A 22,959-nucleotide genomic window follows, 5' to 3' on the forward strand; every position below is an offset into this window, starting at 1 on the left:
TGTGACTTGTGTGTAACCCTACCCTCTCTTATCGCGTTATCACTTGGGACAAAAAATCCACTGGGCACTGAATTCCACCCGGTGTTTACTGTGCGGCTATCCACTGTTTATCTGCACACCTTTAACGATATGAAGTCACCAGCGGTTGAATGTGTCGCAACAATTTATTATTTGTGGTTTGTATCGGGTTTTGCACAAGGAAGAACCCCCAACGTTTGTGGTGACTCGTCGTTCACTCACATGCCAGCTTTCGAAGATGCAGTGGCATGCCTTGATTCGATCTTAGCAGTCGGTGATAGGTTTGGTGTGTTCGTTCATTTCACCAGGCAAATCGTGGGCTACTTTGATGAGAAAGGAGTGCGTATTAATATGCATCGATGGTTGCTTTCTTTCGCAGTTCTTCGCTTTCTTGCCTTAACATACACCCAGCCTAGGAGCTTCAGCTGGAGAACGACGATCGTTAGCCAAACAACAAGGGAAATCAAGGAAAACCAGCACCACCGCGCGCACTCCTTTCCCGTTTCCCCTTTCATCGAGCTCCGCTCAAACCAACAAACAAAACTCGATGGGCGCGCCAGATTGACCGCGCACTGCTCTTCTTATACACACAGCGTATATCGCTTTACACGCGGGTGTGCAATTCCGGGATTTTCTCCATTTTCTACGCAGAAAAAAGACTGCAAAAACGAACCTTTACTGTCACAGGCCAACAACGCACACCCAAGGGGTTTTATGTTCGATTTGCGGTTTATTCTAGTTCACGTCTGTCTCTCGCCCTACTGTGGTGATGCGTGTGGGTGATGGGACAGAAAAAGGGCTACACAGGAGGGCACACAAAGCAAACAAGGGACTGATGGTAGTAATAACAACCCTCATTTGTCCCTCTGTCTCAAGTGTCTGGACGGGCGTATCTGCGGGATCATTTGGGTTTGCACGAAACTGCACTAAAAGCCTTATTTTTTCACATGGTAACACACGATTTGAACGCTTTTTCGGCCTATTTTGCCACTTTCAACACCACGGCAGACCTTAACGTAGGGCGTGTACGGCGAGTTGTGAGGAAATTAAGAACATCGTCTGGAGCACTTGCGGGATAAGCACCATACACACAGCGGTAACCATTTGCAACTTGCAGAAGAACCAAGCGATAGACACGCACTGCACGATACGTGAAGGGGAGTTACAAACGTTTTCGGGAATGTACATCTATTTCTGAAAAAAAACCCTTCCTATGCGGGGCCGAGGGTCCGTCCAAGATGACGACGACAAACATCCAAACGGGAAACTGGCTGGTGGCAAATAGTTGGAACTAGAAGGAGAGAAAAAAACACGCACAACACAAACACACACACCTAGAAAAAGTAGTCCACTCTCTGGCACGGTGGTGTCGCGTTTGCTGTGGTGTGTGCGGCTGTGTCTGCTTCCAGCACGGGAGAACAAAAAAAAACAACGTCGAACGGGCGACAACGGGCGACAGCAGTATGTGGAAAGAGAGAAGATACATTGGCTTTTAAAGTTGTTCTTCTCTCTCACTCTTTGCTGGAGCGTGTTTACGGTGCTGGATTTAGTGCTTCGATGTGTGCCTACCGTGTGTAACCGTTTTTTGCGACGATTTTCAGTTGTTGGTGGAAATTGTTTGGTTTGTTTAGAATTATGAGTGGAAATATCACGTTTTGTTTGTTAGGGTTTGTCGTAGGGTCTTGAAAGTTTTTTTTACTTCATTTATAAGAGAAGGAACCCACGTTTATTAGAGATTAAATCCTATTAACCAAGAGATGTACTCTTCAAACATGAGAGGACCATTCGCGATTTCGCAGATAGTCTTCTATAAGTCAATCCACGATCCATATTCCTGGAATACGATGATGACGGTCAACTCATTGGTTTTCGGTTCTCCTACGTAACGGACGGATACCAGAGGATCAATCAGATAGGTGCTCGGACCTTCGAATTTGTCTAGCAATTCATCTATCTTGAGACAAAGATCAACACCGACAACAACTGATTGATATTGAGATACTCGCCTTCGACAGTGCGGAGAATCTCCACTAATCAAAACAGACGTGGCAAAGATTGAACTATACTGAACTAATATCGTTCCGATCCTCACATACCATTGGACAATGGAGGAGTCGCTACAATGACGAGCTCTACATGCTGTACGATGAACTTTCTGTTCAACAGCGAACAGCAAATTAGACTCACCAAACTGCGGTGGACTGGTCATGTCGTGAGACTGACATCGGATGGCTCAACCCGTAAAGTCTTTTAAAGTCGTGGACATGGACAGAGCAGACATGTTAACCATAAATTAAGATGAAGTTGATGCGACCGCCAGAAAAGCCGGAATAATCGATTAGCAGACGACGGTGCTAGCCCGTGAGCAATACTGCAGCAGACCAAGATTGCAATGGTGGCTCTAGCGCCAGTTAAAAAAACTGAGAGACATATCTACATAATAAAATCAACTTCTTTCAAATTGAATAAAACAATCAATCGGCCGGGAGGTTTTTATGTATCACTGTCATATTCATCATCAGACGGAATTGTTTTATTTACACACTGTGTACTTTTGTTTCGTTTTCCACACCCCTAGCCAGAGTCACATGTCGTTCTGCATTCTCGAGAAAGAACACATTTCATGCTTCCTTCCTATAGCTCGGCTCGTCAAACTATTACTTCCCGTTTCCTCGCTTGTGTTCTCTTTTTTTGTATATTATTTCAATCAGTCACATTTTCTCTTGTCTTTCTTCCAAGGTGTCTGTTTGTTTCTGTTTGAATTGTATTTCCTTATCACTGTGTTTTCTTTTTTTGTTGCATTAACTTTCATTCCTAATTCTGAATATAATCGTCTTTCTGTTTCTTTTAATTTCTTACGTGATGCACTTGCTCTGAGACTGTTCAGATCTGGGGCGTGTGAGTATATATGTTTCTCGCGTGTTGCGCAAGAAAATTTTGCTGCACATACTTCGTCCAACTCCTGCCAATCTATTGCGCTTGTTTGTTTAAAAAATAACTCCGATCAGAGAATAATTAAGAGTGGCTGGAAAAAACTTAGATGCTATCCATTTTAAAATGCAAGAGCCCACTCAACAATGGGCCCCCCAAGTGTATCTTCTAATTGTGACATCTCCTAACCCGCCCTCTTCCGCCCACCTTCCAGGCGGTGGAGGATATGAGATCGGGAAAAGTGACGCCGAGAGAGCTTGTTCGTGATCGTGAGGAGTTTTTATGAGTATAATCATCTTTCATTCTTATTCATCTCCGTTTTCTGCTTCCTTTGAACACTATAAATAAATGGACATAACATGTCCCATCATCATCGCTCGCACCCCTATATCCTCATCGGTGCGTTAATGCACTATCCGTTTTCCAATATTACGTCTTCTCGCTTCATCGTATTCACTAGGCTCAAAACATCGTTCGGACCTTTGTTTCGGGTCGGCCCGAAGATTAAGTAGAGAGTACGGTACTATTTAAACTATTAAATGCTTCCCTTTTCTTACGTGCACCGTTTCGTTTCGCGAAGGAATGGCGGCCGGGTGTGCCCTTAACTACCTGTAATACCATTTTTCTCTTTCGGCACGCTGCATTTCCCCGCAATAAACGGTTCCCGCTTCCGCGGCGGGTTAACTGGGAAAAAAGTACGAATCGAAGACGGAAGAGCACATTGTTATACTGTTATACTTCCTCTGTGTGGTTTTGTTTTGTTTCTTTAAATGCTTTCACTAAGAGATTTCACGCAGATGTACTTTCTGTGTGCTTTAAAATATGGCCATTCGTTAAAAACTGTCGCTTCTTTCTCGTCGTCGTTGTCGTCCCGGCTGGCATTTGTTGTTATTCATAATAATCAATCGTTTTGCACTCATCATCTAAAATGAAAATTCGGGATGGTAATTAAGGTAATTAAGTAAGGCATGCATCAATGTGCCTACAGCACTATACCAACCTTCTAATGTTGCTGCGACGAGGTCAAGCTTATGCGCTAAATGTAACTTGCTTGCCGTCAAGTCCATTTCTAATACTTCCTTAATCTTTTTCGCACGTGAGAGGAGGAAGTAGGAAGACAAAAGGAACATTAATATTTACAGTTCTGATCGATCATCTCGATAATCTGCTTACCTGTAAACGATACTTGCTAACGTAAATGTAGAGTTCCTTTAATGCGGCTAACGTATCGAACTGCTGCTGGTGGATGGATAACCTTTGCATGGCGCTTCGCATCTCCTGATCACTGATTTGAGGCATCATGGCAATGTCGGCGTAGAAATTGGAAACCATTTCCCGATACTGAGGTAAGTCCTGTTTTGGAGAAAATTTCGATTTCGAATAAACCCACTCATACCAGACCAAAGGAAACCGGCACTAGCTAAGCAAACTAACCTTCGCGAACAAAAGCTTGTTCGAGGGTGAATCCTTCCCCAGACGGTACTCGGTTGTGGAACACGCGTCCATGAACGTTTGCGCGATCACACTCAGGCACACGTCGACCGAGGGCGTTTTGTAGATGTCGAATATGAAGTCGGGATTTTTGATGAAGTTCACCCAAAATCGCAATGGCAATCCGTTCGACTTCCACGCATGTATCACCTCCGGATCGTGAATGCCGTGGTGGCGGGCGGCCGCATCAAGCAGATCGTACAGCCACTTGACCGCCGGTGGCAGTGCCTCGTTCACCGTCAGTATCGTCGCGAACAGATCGTCGACAAACTTCTGTATCGTGCCCTTGGTCGCCAGCAGGCGCGTCAGAAAGATCTCCGGTATTGCTTTATGGTGGCTGCCACTGCCCGGTCCGCCACCGTACAATGCACCGTGCGCCGACGATGACGAACCGTGCTGATCGTACGACGAAAGCGTCGAGAACCGATCGTCCATCGGTTTTACCAGATGAAACACGCCGACTTGCGACTGTTGCTGCTGCTGTTGCTGTTGCTGTGCGGCCGCATGTGCTGCCGCCGCTTGCTGTACGTGATGTGAATGATGATGATGGCTGGCGCTACCGGCTAACAATGTATCGGTCGTGTGGGCTGGTCCCATTGTGCCGCTGCTACCGCCAGACCCTGGCCCACTCGCACCGTGCGGCGAGGTCGTTGACGATAGCTGATGATTGGAGGACGGCGGATTGTTGATGTAGTAACAGTATGGGAAGATGTGACGCCCGGGCGTATTATAGCCATCGTGTGGCCGCGCGACCAGCGACATTACGGCCGATTCCTTCACGCCGTAGTGTGCGAGCGTGTTAAGGCGCTTCCATCCGTGCACCGACTTGGTGGTGACATCTTCATCCCGCAGCACCAAATGGCCGCCGCGTCCGTGCCGCCACTCCAGATCGAGATCATGCACGCTCGGACGCAGCGAGAATGGTGTGTTCTTAAACAATGCATCCAGCACCTTACTCTTCACCTGGCTGATCGTATCGCAGTCCAGCACCTTGCACTGCACCTTCTCGTCCAGATCGTCCTGGATGATGTGCAGCGTTACGACACTGTGCATGATCTGTTCGCGCAGCAGCCGATCTTCGCTCAGCGAATATCGGGCATCGTGCGTAACCGCATCGACCAGACCCTTCTCAATCTGGTGCTTGATCGCTTTGTACAGTAGAAACAGCGAATTGCCAGCGTAATTGCGCAGATAGTCGTACATGCACAGCGCCATATAGTTGGTCAGCATCTTCTCGACGACACTCTCCGTCCGGCGGAGCATCAGTTGCGGATGCTTTGTCATTACCGATTTATCGATCAGCCGCAGCAGCAAACTTTTCAATATGTCCGTCACATAGTCCATTTGATTCATCAGCACTATCATGAGCAGTGACGCCACGTTTACTCTGGAAAGGGAGGAATGCATTAGTTTGATACGTTTACATTTAACTGTGGTAATACTGCTCGAGCGAGAGTGTGCTATCCTCTTAAAAAGCTGAAAAATGCGTTTCGCCTTGTCACTTACTTGTCACGTATGGTGAAAGTTTTCTGCGCTTCGAGTGTATCGATAAACAGCAGCAAAAACACACGATTGTTGATCAGCTGTTCGAACAGCACCATCGCTTGATCGTAGTTGGTACGTTGATGCGGATGACCATGGTGACCACCATGGTGTGGATGACCGTGATGATGATGTCCATGCAGTTTGGCCCCATTCGCCAACAGTACCGGATGATCCGAAACGCCCGGAAAGAACACCTTCATTACGTAATTGACCAAATCGAGCGTCGGCGTGCCGGAGCTCTCGAGATCCGCCGTCAGATCGGTCATGTCGGTCTGCAGTTCAGCAAACGCTTGCTTACACTCCATGCGCACATTGCTTTCGAGCGTGTCCATCTGTATCTGAATGCGCTTATACTCCCGCTCCGCCAGCGTACTCTTGCGGCGATAGATAAACAGAATGGCAAGCAACGACACCACGAAAAAGATACCGCTCACAATTACGCCAAAGAGAATGTGTGAAACAGCGTACGGTTTAATAAGATCGTACTTGATAAAACCTGCGGCAAAAAAAGAAAATGTTATGAATGTTACAGCCACGTTTGCTATCTACTTCTGCTTGTTTAATTAAAAACATACCTATAGGGAAGCGTAAATTACGACCCACACGGACCACGACCAGGGGCAAGTCTTTTACAGTAGGAACTCCGTTCTCATCGGTCGGGGCAGGTTGCTCTAGAGGAGGTGTACACACGAGCTGGGTCGGTGCCAGACTCGTCACGTTACATTGCGCCATACCGATCGTGACGTTCACATCCGTTTCGTCGCTGGCCGCATTCAGGTGCTCACCCTCAATCACCAGCGTGTCACCTTTGTACATCTTGATCGTGTTGGGAAACGGTTGAAACACAGGATCCTCCACGTAAACAATAGCCGAGCGCAGGTTTTGAAAATGTTTTGGCAGGTTGCGCACCGACAGGACGCTATCCATCAGGAAGTTGATCTGTAGCAGCAGCTGCAGCTGCTGCTCGGACGGATGAAACGGCGACAGGGGTGCTGTGGCCGTGACCAACGGACCCGACGTCGACGTCAGCGAATACTGGGACGGTAGCAGCATCGGCATCGAAGCCGTAGGAGGTTGCTGCTGGATAGGAACCGATCGCCCATCGGCCGATACGAAACCGGATAGCATCCGGGGCGGTGAATAATCGCTCGGTGCGGCACTTAAGTTGCGCAGCAGCGATTGCTGCTGTTGCAACGCCGACCATGCCTCGCGTACAGACGGTGATGGGCATTCCATCTGGTTCGAGTTCAGCACGGTGCAGGTGGACCGATTCAGCCGTTCATCGTTCAGGTACACCTCAATTTCCGGCAGCTGGATTGCGTCGAGGTTGGTACCGTGAACCGTCATCATACGACCACCGCTGAGGAAGCTTTTCAGTGGCTTAATTTGCATAATCTTCGGATCGACGGTGTAATTGTACACGCTGCACGTTTCGTATCGGCTATGATAAGTGCCAGCCGCACCGTACGTTGATCCTCGCATCCGTTCGCCGGTTGGTGCGCTATTGCCACCGCTGGTGCTGCAGGCAAGCGTACGATTCGCACCATCGATTCGAAGCGTCAGCACACGGATGTGCTCCGGCGAGCGAGCCGCCGACGTTACGCACGTGAGCCTACTCGAAGATGCTTGCGTGCGATTGATGCGACACTCATAATCATCTAGATAGGCGATCGCTGCAGTGCCCACGTTCAGGTGTTTACCGATGATGGAAAGTTTTGTACCGCCCGACTGAGGTCCCATCGTTGGACTGAGGCCTTCCAGCTGTACATCCCGGTACCGGAACTCCACGCTCGACATTGTATAGCCCGCCTCGTTGCCCACCTTAACCGGTGCGGACATTTCCGAACGTACTGCCCCGGTACGACACTCGATACGGACCGAGATTTCATACCGTTCCAGTTCGCACGGTACCTCGCCGATGTGAATACGGCCGCGTACGTCCTCTTCCCGTATGCCGAGATTGCTGCCCTCGATTGTGACCAGTGTGCCACCCTCGATCGGACCGCTTAGTGGTTTGATCAGATCAATACGAGGTCGTGGACAACCACCGTCTTCTCCGCGGCCTCGCATCATCATGGAACCGCCACCATCGAGGCATGATTCATTGTAGCTGCACTGCTGCCCGCACCAGGTACACTGATATTTGGGATCACGCGTCACACACAAGCTGCAGTCGGCATGATCTCGATGGGAACCGAGAATTTCACATTTGTACAGCACGACCGTTACCGTATCGATGTAGTGATTCCGATTCCAATTGACATCGACCGTTGCTTCGTACTCGTTGGTGGACGCTTCGTATGAATACTGCACGAAAAGGTAAACAAACGAATAAAAATGCATTATGGTCTGTTGTTAAATACCTTTTTTTTCATCAAATACTTACCAATGTCTTCTCGCACACAATGTATTTGTTGGCTTCGACGCGAGCCGGTAGCACCATGTGTGCACCCTCAATGTTCACGGTGCAGAGGAAACCCGTGTGTGCACTCTGCGGCCGAGGCAGATTTTCAATCTCTAGTCGAATTTCTTTCGGGACCTTATTGGGCAACAGTATTGGACCGGCTCGTTGCTTCAACCGTGGACAGGACGCTTCGTTCTGTACGATATTGGCCGAATTGCGGCAGGCTGTCGTGTTGAAGGCGCATCTATTATCGTAGATGCACCAGTGGCATCCCCAATTGCTCACCAGACACTTCCGGCACGTGTCGTGACTGGTGCAGTCGTAGAACGCGAAGCTACGCGACACAAAATCCTTGTTCGTCTCGGAGCTACGAACACTCAGCGGTACGAGCACGTGATCCTGCCCGTCGGGAATAGCCGGCCGTTCGATGACGGGTGGTGTTGTGCATATCAAACCTTCCTTCGTGACGTTTGCATCGATCGGTGTTGCGTTACCGAACACACACCGGTACTGTGCATTGTGCGGGAGTTCCGGAAGCGTTTTGATCACTAACCGGACGACTGACATCTGGCCTACCGGAACGCGATCCGGTGCTACCATTTCAAAATCAATACACTGCTGCCCGGTGCCGATCGACAGCCAGCGGGCCGCGCTTGTATCCTTCTGACAGGCCGTACGCACCGTACAGCGTTTCTCTAGCGAACACCAGCCACAGTATGGATCGCGTGATTCCAGACAGGCGGAACAATTCCCAAAGGTTCCACAGTGTTCCACCTTCATCTTGATCACCTGTAGAAGGATCATTAGAAATAAAAACAACGTTACACTCAATCTAAATTATGCTCCAACAGTTATGCTTACCTTCCGCTCCGATAGCACATAAAGATGATCGTTCGAGGGGGCAAACAACGTATCCGGTAGGATCGATAAACCTTCCTCATCCACCAGCAACCGCTCGTATTCACCTGCTTCCCGTCCGGACAGTAGCACCTTACGAATCCACCCATTGTTGCTACCGACGAACGCAAGCGTATGCGGTCCGATGTTGGTGACCGCGATCGACGTAAGCGAAACTCCTTCACCGAACGCAAACCGAGCCTGTGCGATCACTGGCGTAACTCCGCTAATTTTCAGTCCGACATGACAGAAGCTAAAAATGTTGCCCAACGATCCAGCAACCGGACACTTGCCATCGTTGATCGTGCCGGAAATGTAGCCGAGATTGCGATCCTTAATTGTGCCATTGAAACAGGCTGCAAGAGGAGGTGAAGGGTTTGTTATTATTTACAGGGTTACTCAATAGATAGGTTACAACGAACGCTACAACGGTGATTATCTTATTCGTTTCATTCTTGATTCAATATAGTGTGTTCGAGTAAAGAGAAGATCTCCAAAAACGATACTTACAGTGAATGTTTTCGTTAAACACTTCTTCGATGTCTTTCAGGCTGTACATACAGATCGCGGATCGATTTTGCGGTTCGTCTGTAATTTCTTTTGAGGGCGAAAAGACTGCCACCAGCAGATAGTCTTCCCGTTTGATACCCATGTCGTTGCTTAATTTTTGACCCGCTTGTGCCAGCTTGGCATCCCGCAGAATATTATAATCCGTCCCGTTAACCATGCAAGTAATTGTGACCTGAAAATAGAATTGATATGAGACTTCTGGCTCGATTTCTGTTACAATAACATGAACTTACCTCCGTGTAGCTATCGTAATTGGGATCATTCACGCAGATACGTGCCAATCGTGTCACGTAACCGGCTTCGTCCGCTAGGTGAGATTTTTTCTGTACCAGCACAAAATACGCATACTCGGTGCTGTTGAACCCGTACAGATAGTTGACCAGGAAGTGATCGCGATACTTTACGTCGATGTTAATGTTCGACTGTTGGATGGAAAATTCCGCGTACGTTAAATCGTCTAACCGGCGGGATGAGATAGCGGGCACATCATGCCGGTAATCGCCCACGTTCGTAAACGTCGTACCGACGTACATAATGTCCTCCTTCTTCCACGACTGATACCGACTCGGCCCAATGAATGCGTACGTCGTGGACCGTTCATCGTTGGCCGCCAGTGCCACCTCGATCGGTTTCGACGAATCCGGAAAGCGACCGCTTAAGTAGTAAATTTCGCACGCACCCTGGTGCACACTGCCGCACGCAATCAACGTATCGCCGTCCCGGTTGTACAGCAGAACCTTGTTGTAATTATCCGTCTCCACACTGTCCAGCACATCGGGCGGACAGCCGGCCGCATGACATTGGGCCGAATCCAGCTTGGGACCGGTAATGGCTTCGCGTAGCAGCGTAAGGTTTTCATTCAATTGCAGCACCCGATTGGTGGCCCCGGCATAGAATATGCGCCTGGTGGGGTCGTACGTCAGATGGGTGAAGCGGCTGGTGCCGTTCGGCAGACTATGCCGGGCGACGATATCGTCCAGCGCACTCGGACCGTGGCCATGTTGCTGACGGTGCTGTTGCTGTTGGCCGTGCCCATGTTCGGTACCGCCGACAGACGAGGACGGTTGTTGTTTTCCCTTCAGTACAGCATCCAGCGGTAGCATGCCACCGACCAACCGGAGCAATATTAATCGTAGTAGCAGTTGCATACTCATACTGCTACCGTTCAGCTGCAACCGATAGCGCAGGCAGGCAGGGCAAGAACAACAGACGAGCCCCCTGTTTTGCGCGGCTTCTTTTGTGTGTCTATATTGTTTTTCTCGCTTGCTCACACTCACACGCACTTTTCGTGTCACTACTCCAGACGACGTGCGGAATCTTGCCCTGTTTCTTGCGGTTTCTTCTGCCCTTTCAGCGTAAGTAGCCACTTACAGACGGTGGCGTGCTGTAAAGGTATATGAGTTGAGGAAAAAAAAAGATATATAGGAAGGGATAATAGTGGAAGCGGGGGTGGTGTGGTAGTGATGGTGAGTGGACACAAGATGCGGGTGTAGATGGGTGAGGGAAGAGAAAGAATTACACACAAATTCGTTAGCAAAGGATATCGTGTATACACAGACGCAAGCGCACATACGCGAAATTATGCACACGCGCGCGCGTGCGGAAAATCGAAACAGAACATTAGCCAAAGCGATGGGTTTGTCAAGAGCATGTGTAGAACACGGAGCGGATTGGGTGGGTGTGGAAATGAAAGCATAAGCATAAGCAAGAGTAAGGAAAATGCTGAGGGGGGACCGAGCATAGGAACGAGCGAGGGTGGAATAGGTAGGTTTGTGTGGGAGTGGGGCGGCATGAAGCGGGGTAAGAGTGCTTTGTGCAACCCCTTGACAAAAAACACACACGAAAGAAAGAACTCCGAAGGGAATGGAGAGCCTACTATGATTGGGTGCTTATGAGCTCCCTTCTTTTCGCGAGGGTTTCGTCGCGAGTTCGATATTTGGAATGCACATACCTTTATGCTAGCGTGCGTCACTGTGTATGTGTGTGTGCACGCGGATTTTCTTTCTTTGCTTCCGTTTTGTTCTTAATTCCTATCCGAATGCACCGCTGCAATTGTCGCCCGTTGCACGTTGGCGTTGGCTGCAGCAGCGGGGTGTCCGCCTATTGCTCCGTGTCGCTCGCCCCCTTCTTCTCCCCCTTGTCGTTCCCGTTGGTGGTGGCGTTGTTGAGTGGTTGCGTTGTTGTGTTCTTGCGTTAATTACCCAATACGCTCCGCCGCTCGTTGCATCCATTACGATACGCACATTTCCATTGTCACATCCTTGCCAATGTCCCCGATAAGGAACCGTAACTACTGCTGCTCCGGTTCCGTTACGTTTTCTTTGCCACTGCCGTCCACCGCCTTCACTACAGCACACTGCGCCACCCCCGCGTATGATAATCGACGACACAAGACACCGAAAAATGAAACAATCACACAACGAAAACCACACTGAATCGTGCACAACGATCCGGGGAAAAGCTGGCCACCCCCGACACAAGAAAAGAAAAACCGGAAAAAGCGGAAAATAATACACTTTCACCACGGTTCCACTTTATGCGTTCCCGAACAAACCCAACCGGGGGTTCTGCCGTCGTCGGTTTTGCCTGTGTGTGTCTTCTTTCTTAGTAGGCGGCCGCCATCTTGCTGCCCCTTCGTATCGAATGGCTGGCCCTACAACACCACCACAGCAATTGGCCAAGAATCGGTGTTAGATTTCGACAGGAAAACGGTGGCCACTTTCCGTACGCACACTGCCACTGAATCGCGGGGCCGCCGTGTGGCCGCTTAATGCACGTTTTCCGCCGTACCGAAGGCACCGAATTAACCGATTTCATACATGAAACGAGCGAAAAAGTGTAACCACTCCGCGCACCTTTCCAATGTTCTTTCTTTCGTTTTTTTTCTATTTGTTTATGGCCAAAACTTGTTTATGACAAGATTAATAGATTCTTTCTTTTATTCTTTCGCTTCGTCAAAAGAAGGGGCACTTTTGACGTTTGCTTCGTTCAGTGGTATCCAATGTTGGAATTTATTTCGTTCGGCGACGGACGCTGCTCAGACTTTCGTTCAGTGTTGGTTGATTTTGACGTTATTTTTCGTTCAATGTGATTCCGTTGGCGACGAAATTGTGCTGCAGTTTAGAAAAATCGTTCGATGTAAATCGAATTTCCTTTTAGTTGTGGGGTCAGTACGATCGTCGTTTAAACGATTTATGTCCAAACGATATTTTAATTTGATTATCGTTTTATTCACGCATTTTGTTCGTACAGCACATTAAAATAGTTGACAATCAACGTGTGGCAGTAATCATCATTAACAGCTAATGATATTCGCAGTTGAGTTCCATGGTTTTACAGCTCCTCTTTGGCATTCGCCTCCTCTTGCTTCTTTTTCGCATCCTCCAGCTGCTCGTACAAGCATTTATGGTTCTTGTTTTTCAGCACATGATCCACACAAAGGTACTCGATCAGTGGTTTTTGTTCCTGCTTCTCAAAATACCACTTTTCGATGACATCCTCGTATCCTTCGATCAGCGTTTCACATTGTGTCTTCATTTGCGTTATCTCGGCGGATGGTTTGTCCCAGAGTTCGTACGGTATACCAAGATCCACCTTCACACCCTTGTCCACCAGCCCATGCAGCGTTTGGAAGGTTTGTGACATTCCCTTCGCAAACCGCGTACTGTCTTTCCGTTCCTTGTGAATGTTGTACTGCAGAATTCGCTCACAAACGTTCTCGAGCGTTTCCAGCAACCGAAGTTCGCTACGCCGGTACTCAGTGCGTTTTTTGGGCTTCACATCGTCCACCGAGTACCTGAAGGGCGAGTGAACGTGAAAGAGGAGGTTTAAATGTATTCCGGTTCAATAATAGGGAGACCGAACTGTTAATACCTACCCCAGTTCGATAACATCGTGTGATCGTCCCGTTTCACTGAGCCGGGCTTGCAGTTCTGTGGCCAGGATTTTACACGCTTCACAGCGATCAGCATATTTGACACCTTCATTTTCCTCCGGCCCACCGAATGTCGGAATGACTGCTGCGGATACAATAAGAAGCGCCAGTACCGTCTGCTGCATGATGCTTATGATTAGCAACCTCTGATAGCGATTAATTAGAACCACAACTGCACTGCGAGCTACAAACACCGCAAGTGCCTTATCACCACAACTGTATCCCCGTTGCAAAAACTGTGTGTACGAAGAAACTCTTCAACACGTTAGCTTGATACCATCAGCCTGAACTTGCGGCCTCTCCACACATGCACACGACACCTCTTTAGCTGAGATTTAAAGCCGAAATAATCCGAAACCTGCTGCAGAGAATGCACGGATGCCCCTACAATAACAAAGTAACAATACCAACAACAACAGCACACCTCAAAACACGTCCTACGTAAAGTTTCGAGCCGAACGCTGTAAACGCAATGACTGATTCATACAAATTTTGACTAGACACAAGGTCGCTGTAACAAGGTGGCTTCTCTGTACACCTTGGGTAGTCAAAGGAAAAATGTAAACAAAACCAGATGAACGAGAGTTGTGTTATTTTCGGTGCAGCATTTATCTTTGGAAAAGGGCATTAAAAAAATGAATGTGTATTTAAAATAGGTCACAAGGTCTAGGGACAATATCAAGTGCGTTGGATATTTTAGATATGTTGCTAATAATAGCTTCTACCTTTAAATAATACGTTCTAAAACGCGTTATGTGGAAGGGCACCAACAATATAGCGATTCGTTGTAGGCAAATTGCGCATCGGACTTTTGGCTGCTAAAGAAAATAAAAGCATTCTCAGCCTCACAAACATTAGCATCGTTTCTAAGCACTGTAAAAGAATGGTTCCGTATGGTTGTATCGGTACCGAGCATCTTTGTGCAGTTAGCGAGGTAGAATGTGGGTGCGCGAGTCCATCCCCACTCCAACATCAGATTGATGCCAAACTCGCCACACGGCTAACGGGGAGAGGCCAATAGTGAATTGTTGCCGCTCGGGACGGAGCATTCGCGTTAAAGTCTCGCGCGTGTCGTGTTCGTTTCCTGCCAGTCCGCGCGAAGAGTTAACAATAATGTACGGCAGTAGTGGGAATAAAAAATAGTGTCAATTAAATTACTTCCCGTGCAAGGGAATATCATTACGAACGCACACACTGGTAGAAAGAATCGTGAATAGAGTTTCCCCATTAGAGGGCTTTTCTAAACGTGCGAAAAGAGAAAGTCCAGAACGGGGTTGTTGGTGGACATTGGAAAATATGTGAACACACGCAATAGTAAATACCCGGACAGGTCGCGTGCAGTGGAGCAATACACACACTCTCTCGCGAAAAAAAAGGTTGGGAAAACGTAAATTAACATGTTGACATTGAACAAGCAGCCCCGCAGTTGCTTAGATCGCTTTTGCTGTTTATTTTTGACTTCATCAAATGTGTGAAAAAAAAGAACGAGAAACATTTCGTTTTCTAGGGCAGAAAGGGAGCATATTTTCGGTGTAAAATTGTCGGTTCGATGTTTGGTGTGTGAGTGGTGTTGCCCCCGGTCAGACAGCGCGCGATCAGTACCCGATCAGAAGAGGGCGCTCAACGTCAATTCAAAATTAACCGTCATACGTCGTGGAGCGACTAAATAAAGTGTTCTTCCGTCTGAAAACTCCACACATATAGCCCCATCCCGGAGGCGACGAAATTCTTCGTTTCGAAAAGTAAATTCAATCATTCAAGTACGGTTCGAAAACCTGTTTGCAGAGTTTACAGAGAAATAGCCTGAAGGAACGAAAAAAAAAACAACCCCCGCAGGTACCCACCAATACAGGATCGCCATTTTGCAAAACGTAGGGAGGGAATGATGCATACACATTCTAAGCATGCTGCGATCGATTTCCAAAAACCAGCGCAAGGGCTTGACTAGCGGAAGGTTAAGCACACGCGAAAAGTTTCCCCCAAAAAAACTAGGCAGCAAAGGAAGGTTACATCCTCGCCAGGAGGAAAAGTAACTGGGTGCCGATTGGACGGGGGGGGGGGGGGGGGGGGGGGGGTCGTGCGGGTTGCAACAATGATTGCGCCGTACGCCGTTTCTTTGTTACGTGATTCACCTTCGCGAACCTACAAGCAACACCAACAACAAGACGTACCAATTTCGTCAGCAACAGCAGCAGAAAGGGGAGATGATGGAGCAAGCGAGATCTGTGGCGGTGTCTTGTGCGAAGTGGCGTGGTTGAAAGGCCAATGGAGAAGGGAGTTTAGCGCACCCCACCTCCCAGTGGTGGTTTACTACTACTCCACCCCTCCATTCATCCACTCTCTCCACAACCCGTTCGTATCGTGCCCAAAATACGAACACCAAGAACAGCTGATTCGCGACCATAGCGTAAAAAACCACTTTGAGTAGACGTGCGTGCATTGTACGATAGTGTGCGTACTGTATTGGAGCGATTGTTCTATGTAGTGGTGTTGGTTGTGAAGCATCCATAGCATCATCCCCCACCCACTACCACAGCCACGTTGCTATGCTATGCGTCATTATTATTGTTTTTATTATTTTCACATTAGTCGTGTGTTTTGTGCTGTTTCTGTGTGTTTTTTTTTTTCGATTGTCCTACTCTTGGGGCCGGCTGCATGGTGTTGTATAATAATGGTTTTAAATAGTAAATAAGCGCACACGTTACGGAGCAAATTGGTGCTACGGTGGTGCACCACCCTACGGCACACAATGCAAGTGAGGTAAACGAGAGCAAAGCGAGAAGAAAACGAGTAACGGTGGTAACAAAACCAACCACCCTCAGATCATCGCCGCGCAAGCGAGTGAAAATGGTTTCGAGAAGGAAAGTGTGTGAGTGCGTTGTGTCGATCGGTGTTCGAGCGTATAGAACGTAAACAAAGCCCTCATCCACCCTGGTTTGTGCACACGCCGTCCGAATAAAATCGGATTCGACGGAGTCGAAACGAGTGTCTGCAGCAGTTGGAACGTGATTTTCTTTATCGTTTTGTAGTGCAATTTTATTTAAATTATTCCACTCCTTGTGGCTGCTCTTACGGTCACGTTTTAAACCGTTTTGTTTCTTCTCTCCCACGCGATACGCGCAGATCAATAGTGTTGCAGTACGTGATTAGGTTAGCTGGAAGCGTGTGTGCTTGTGAGTTGTAATAATACTACTGTCCAGCCGGAAGTTATATCGCGTTTGCAGAACGAAGTAACGTAACGTTTAGCCAGTTCCTGCCCTCCCCCCAAAATGCCTACGCTGCTGGAAGCGCTGGAGGAGAAGTACGGCATGGAGCCGGACGAGAAGGAAGAACACGTGGAGGAGGAAGTTCTGGTGTCTATCTTTGTTCCGAAGCTGCCCCCGAGACAAAGGTAAGTCGATGCAGACTACACGGCTACGATCGGTGGTCATTGTGCTTTAAAACAACGACGAATGGCAAAAAACAGTGTGTGTTTACACCTGATAGCGCATCGGGGAGTTTTGTTTGATTCTAAAAAAAATAGAAATGAATGAATATAAAACTTCTGGATAGTTGAAAATTTCCCATGAGCTTACATTATGCGACAAAGTTACTAAACATTCACATCGGCTTTACTATTAAAACCTGGTTGTAATAACGTTTTCCATATTTGGTACAAGGAAGTCGAAAGGCAAATTTATGCAATGCTCACTTGGCCATATCTTTCTTACTGACGGCGAACAACCGGTATCTTTACGGTATCTTTAGTAAACTAGCTTAAATATTAATTAGTTTAAATATTGATGCAATTTTTACATATTAATTTCCAGAATCCAGAAAAATCATTTATATGAATATTTAGCGAGGAGTCATTCAAATCAGGATTCAACTCTAATGAGATTCATTTAGGTTCATGAGTTCTCAGAGCAGTGATCGATCAAGCCCTTTGAAGTTCCTAAGGGTAAATGGTAGTTTGGCAACCGATGTCCAAGGGGGGAAGGAAAGTTTGAGGGGGAGGGATGGTCGGGACAAACTAATTTGGTGGTCATTCATCATTGATAAAGCAAATAATAATTAAATAATTCATCGTTGGAATATAGATTTAGATTCATTCATTATGTTCAGAGATTCGATAGGATTCTTGTTTTTGTGATTATTTTAACAAAAAAATACATATTCCGGCAAGAGTGCCCTGCATTAATCGTAACAAATAGTAGTCGAATTTCGCATGAATCATACGAATCTTCTGTGAAGAGTTCTGTAAATCATGAGTCGACTCTCACATTATTCATGAACCTCAAAGATTGATGAATCTGAATCAGCTTTACCCAACACTGGTATGTTTTTCATCAATGTAAAAGTTTATCATGTTATTCTTAAATTTCCCAAAACTACCGACAGGCCTGCGCTAAACTTTTTCATAATTAAAAGTAAAAGTTGTGGTGGAAGTATTGCAACAAAATATGATTTTTTATCTGGAAACGATGATGATACGATGATTTCGCTAGCAAAAATCAGTAACGCTGAATAAATCTCCTCCTCTTTAATAAATTAAATAATGTTACTAACAGATGTCCATCCAACAGGCTACCGCGTATAAAACTTTCTGGAATCTTACTTGTAGACTGAAACATTGACCAGATACATAAAAACGAGAAAAAGCTGTTAATTTGTTAACTCGTTTATAAATAGCTTAATGCGATTGCTATTCCATTCCGTAGAGAGATAAGATAATTAGAAACAGATTCAACAATACATAAACTGCAAGGCCGCGAGATGATCGGTAAGGTGTTGCGAAAAGTTGATTTGATATTTCTAAATTAAATTGCGTTTTAACCTTGCCCCGTGTCTGAATGATAATCATCTGGCAGAAATGAACTATAATTAACCACCACCGTACAGCGTTTGATCGTGGTCAAACGTGCCATAATCCTCACGCCCCCGGGTTTTGGGTGGATTTGCCGTTGGGTGGGTGTAAAGCCATCATAAGCTCAGTTTTTGCACGTTTTGCACTCCGAGTCTTCTGCTGCGTACAATGTTCTCTTTGTGTGATGCGCTTCATGGTGGACATGAAGACGAAGATGATGATGATGATGGGAATAACTATTCATTTATTTGTCTTTTTTTTGTTGCAGCACTCCACAGTTACTTATACTGAACGATTGCAATATCGATCGTGCTGGGGAGCCAGAAGATTTGAAGAAAAAATGTCGCATCGTGAAGGAACTCGATTTGGCACAGAACAAGCTAAACAACTGGAACGAGGTAGGTTGGAATTGTTGTGGTGGGAGCAAATAGATTTACGCTAAAGTGTTTGTTCTGCATACATTCTTGCAGGTATTCGTCATCCTGTCACACATGCCACGTGTAGAGTTTGTGAACCTGAGCCTCAATCATCTGACCGGCCCGATCCAGAAGCCACCCGTCACGAAGATGGACCACCTTCGGAACCTTGTGCTAAACAACACCAAGCTGGAATGGTGCAGCGTTGAGAAGCTGTTACGTTTGCTGCCCGCACTTGAGGAGTTACATCTTAGCCTAAACGAGTATACACATGTGCTGATCGACACAGTCAATCCGAAGGGACAACCGTCCGACACTGGGCGCAGTGATGCCGGTGGTGGACAACGCACAGATGCTACCGGCAATAACAATACCAAGGACGAAACAGCCACTAGTCAAACGGAGGAGGACACCATGTCCGGCTGCTCCTGTTCTTCGTCCACGTCGCACCTAACCGGGCAGAACAAATCGGACCCGGCCGCTGTGGAACCACCGCCATTGCAAACCGATCCGCACGGTGGCGTACGGAAGCTACATCTGACCGGGAACTACATTTCCGAGTGGGGTGAAATTTGTCGCATCGGGCGAGTATTTCCACAGCTGGAAGCGTTGGTGCTAGCAGATTGCCCGTTAAGGTAAGTAGGAAAAAAGTGGAGCTCCGATATTGTTCACTGCTCTGTAGCTCCGATGTTGTTCACTGTAGCGACCGGTAAAAAGTTGAATCTCGGGATAATTTAAAGGATAACTCTTAGTGGTTGGTAACATTGGAGTTCATAAGTTCGTTCTACAGTATTTCGGCTCATTTTGAAAGCTCTGGAAACAATCTAGACCTATACCTATACTTTTAAATATACGTAAATATTTAAATACCTATACTTTTTATATTAAACCTATACTTTTTTCCTTAACTTGCCAAAAAATTCCTGACATCATACGTAGGTTTGTTGCAGTATGTAGCAAAATGAAAAATTGATAATGGTTTGAAAAAACAGGTTTTCGTACGCAAAAATTGACATTAAATCTAGTAACCAGCTGAATTTTTACGACAAAAACAACAAAAGCTACTTATGACAATAGATACAAATTAGACGAAATATGTTCGAATTTTACTGTCGGCCAACTCCGACATGGTTGGTTCGAAAATTCGCGCTTCACTTTTCGCCTTTCGTTACTCCGAAAAGGCATGTCGAATGAATTTAGGGTTAAGTTGACGATATAACGGAAACTTCAATGAATTTTTTAAACTATAAAACGCCAATTTCGTGTTGCCAATGTGTACGATCCCCTTAAGTTCTTTGTTTTGTTTTGCATGGTAGGAACGGTTCCATCTGATAACATAGGTGCGAAGCTAAGTGTTGTGATCCAGAGTACTGATAAGGTTGTTGATAACGATGCTCAGTAGGAGTATAGATGTTTACAGTACATATTTGTGCGCATTATATTTTGCAATATGAATATTTTTGTACTTATTTTGTTTTGAAGCAATCAAGAGGTGATATACACATTTAGAAGCGGAAAGAATAGACATTTCGGCATTTTTTTTTGGGTACAACTTTGTTGTTTGCCTGTTAATTTAATTGAAATTATTACCAGATATTTCTGAAGTTCAGAACTGCATTTTGGAACGTATATCTCCCATTAATTGTCCGAAGTGAGAGAACAAACATTGAATTTAAATTGTATTATCTTTCATAAATTGTACTTCCAAAAATTGTTTGCTAACTAGGTAATGAAATAACAAATGATTGCTATTAGACGATTATTTCTCTATTTTCGTTACTAACCAACTAAACGAAAGCTACAAATTCCACCAAAACCACATGATAGTAATTCACAAACACAGCTACTTAGTGCCACTGTTGACGCTTAAAATTGACATAAACAATGGCACCTATTGTGCCGGTGACGTAACGTTGCGATCAATTTAAACAATAATTCAAGCTTAAAGTTTCTGTGCTGTTTTGCTCCATTTTTGTCTCCACGTATCCGCGTTGCACACACTACGCCGCCACACCAGACGATTTGTGCGTGTCATTTTCGATGGTCATAAAAATGATAAAAATTGGCCCGACTCCGATGGTCCGTTTGCCCTTAGCAAAAAATGAATCATCCGAAGCGGAATAAAGTGGTAGCATTTTGGAAAGGGGGTCATCCCCCTTTGTTGGGGTGGTTGCGTGATGAAGCGAAGAGGTTGCAATTCATTGTACCCTTTACCGATACGCTTGTCCGCGTGGCGGGTTGTGTGTTAGATGTTTGACATTGAAGTTGGTCAATGATAATTCACGATGCGGCGGATTCGTGATGCGGGTGAGGGGCCGTTTTTTTGGAAGCACGACGTGAGGCAATCACTTTCTTCTGAGTGTTGATTGATGATAATTCTTCATTTGTTATTCATGATGTAACTCAATTAGTTTGCTACGTTGACATAAATGTTCTAGAATTGATGTGGTGCAAGAGAATCGATCGTGTCCTTCTAGAAGTTCCTTTCACTTTTATTTCCGCCTGCCTAATTGCTCATATTTTATGGATATCTTTACAGATCACTTAAACCTACAGATCCGCAAGGCAACGAAAATGACGAAGAAAGTCATAAATATTTTCAGTAAGTCAATTATAAATTTCCTGATAGTTACAACACGTCTTCAATGGCATTCATATATGTTCCGTTGGGTTTCTCTTTACAGACAACTGAAACTGCTAAACCTGAGCAATGCTAAAATTGACTCATGGGAAGATATCGATCGGTTGGCAGAGTTTCCCGCACTGTGCAATGTTCGGCTCCAGGTGTGTAAACATTATCGAATTCCCCCTCTGTTTAAATAAACATTCCACATTTCGGTTCTATTTGCTTTAACTGTTTTTTTTTCACTATGCTCTTATAGTACTGGCCACTGTGGGCACGGACGGACTCGACGACGGAGCATGAACGACGGCAGCTTTTGATAGCGCGGCTTCCAAACATCAGTATTCTGAACGGTGGTGACACAATCGGTGCCGTCGAACGGGAGGATGCCGAACGTTCCTTCATTCGCCACTATCTAGATAAACCGGACGCGGAACGGCCACGCCGGTACTACGAGCTGATTGGTGTGCATGGACAGCTGGATCCGCTCGTTAACATTGACCTGCGTCCCGAAAGGAAGGTAAAGGTGCGCTTCACATTCGAAGACCAAGCGATCGAGCGAACGGTGGATGTGAATAGGTAAGCGTATGACGTACCGGTTCATTAACATTCAAGCAAATCTTTTTATTGAACGTGTTCGTTTTTTTTGCATTTTCGGTCCCACCAGAACGGTAAGTGATTTGAAATCACGCTTGGAAAGGATATTCGAAGTACCAGCCGCCCGGATGCGACTGTACTACGTCGATCAAGATTTCCGCGACCTGCAAGGTCTGGAGGAGATGAAGTACCCGCACAAGGTACTGTACAGTTACAACATACGCTCCGGCGATGAGATCATCATTGAACGGAAGGTGAAAAGTTGATAAGCATCGCGTCGACAACCACCCGGGCAACGTCACACGATTTCCTTGAGTTTTTCCATCCGGCACTCGTTCCATCTCTTCCCCAGTATCCTCTATTCAATGTTTGGACGTATAAACCGTATGTGATATAAAGCGTCGCCATCGCGTCACAATATCTCGCGCCCGATCGTATCTTGCTGTGTACTGTGTAGTAGTTTCTTCTGTATTATAAATTGCTGTTATTAGTTTAGTGACGATCACATCAAACCGTGGCACAGTTGCGTTCCTTTATCCGAGAACCTACGGTTCTCCCAAACTATATCATGTTTTGTTTTTTTTTCTCCTTTTTTTCGTGCTATAAAGAATGGTAAAACCCCCGAGTAGAGCGCAGCTAACTGTACTAATTAATAAAGGCAGCAGCATTTTTGCAGTTAACTTAAAC

At 46.3% G+C, this 22,959-nt stretch overlaps 3 protein-coding genes across 3 annotated transcripts; 1 reads left to right on the forward strand and 2 right to left on the reverse strand.

The window, feature by feature from the left end:
* Nucleotides 1-3,759: 3,759 nt before the first annotated feature.
* LOC128718918 (plexin-B) lies at nt 3,760-11,010 on the reverse strand. Its single transcript, XM_053812535.1, has 10 exons — nt 10,090-11,010; nt 9,797-10,028; nt 9,251-9,642; nt 8,372-9,178; nt 6,561-8,292; nt 5,947-6,481; nt 4,384-5,827; nt 4,123-4,302; nt 3,950-4,034; nt 3,760-3,872 (listed from the first exon to the last, which is right to left on the reverse strand). The coding sequence occupies exons 1-10, from the start codon at nt 11,008-11,010 to the stop codon at nt 3,838-3,840; spliced, it is 6,363 nt and encodes a 2,120-aa protein (XP_053668510.1). The 3' UTR covers nt 3,760-3,837.
* A 2,179-nt stretch (nt 11,011-13,189) lies between these two features.
* Nucleotides 13,190-13,924, reverse strand: LOC128707419 (protein canopy homolog 4). The gene is made up of 2 exons (XM_053802372.1): nt 13,734-13,924; nt 13,190-13,652 (listed from the first exon to the last, which is right to left on the reverse strand). Exons 1-2 carry the CDS (start codon nt 13,913-13,915, stop codon nt 13,190-13,192), a joined length of 645 nt encoding a protein of 214 aa, XP_053658347.1. The 5' UTR covers nt 13,916-13,924.
* A 3,135-nt stretch (nt 13,925-17,059) lies between these two features.
* On the forward strand, nt 17,060-22,538 carry LOC128709482 (tubulin-specific chaperone cofactor E-like protein). Its single transcript, XM_053804484.1, has 7 exons — nt 17,060-17,181; nt 18,905-19,034; nt 19,107-19,687; nt 21,592-21,654; nt 21,737-21,836; nt 21,935-22,254; nt 22,343-22,538. Exons 1-7 carry the CDS (start codon nt 17,060-17,062, stop codon nt 22,536-22,538), a joined length of 1,512 nt encoding a protein of 503 aa, XP_053660459.1.
* The last annotated feature ends 421 nt before the right edge of the window (nt 22,539-22,959 follow it).

Source organism: Anopheles marshallii, chromosome 2 (genome assembly GCF_943734725.1).
Source record: "Anopheles marshallii chromosome 2, idAnoMarsDA_429_01, whole genome shotgun sequence".
Taxonomy (NCBI): Eukaryota; Metazoa; Arthropoda; class Insecta; order Diptera; family Culicidae; genus Anopheles; species Anopheles marshallii.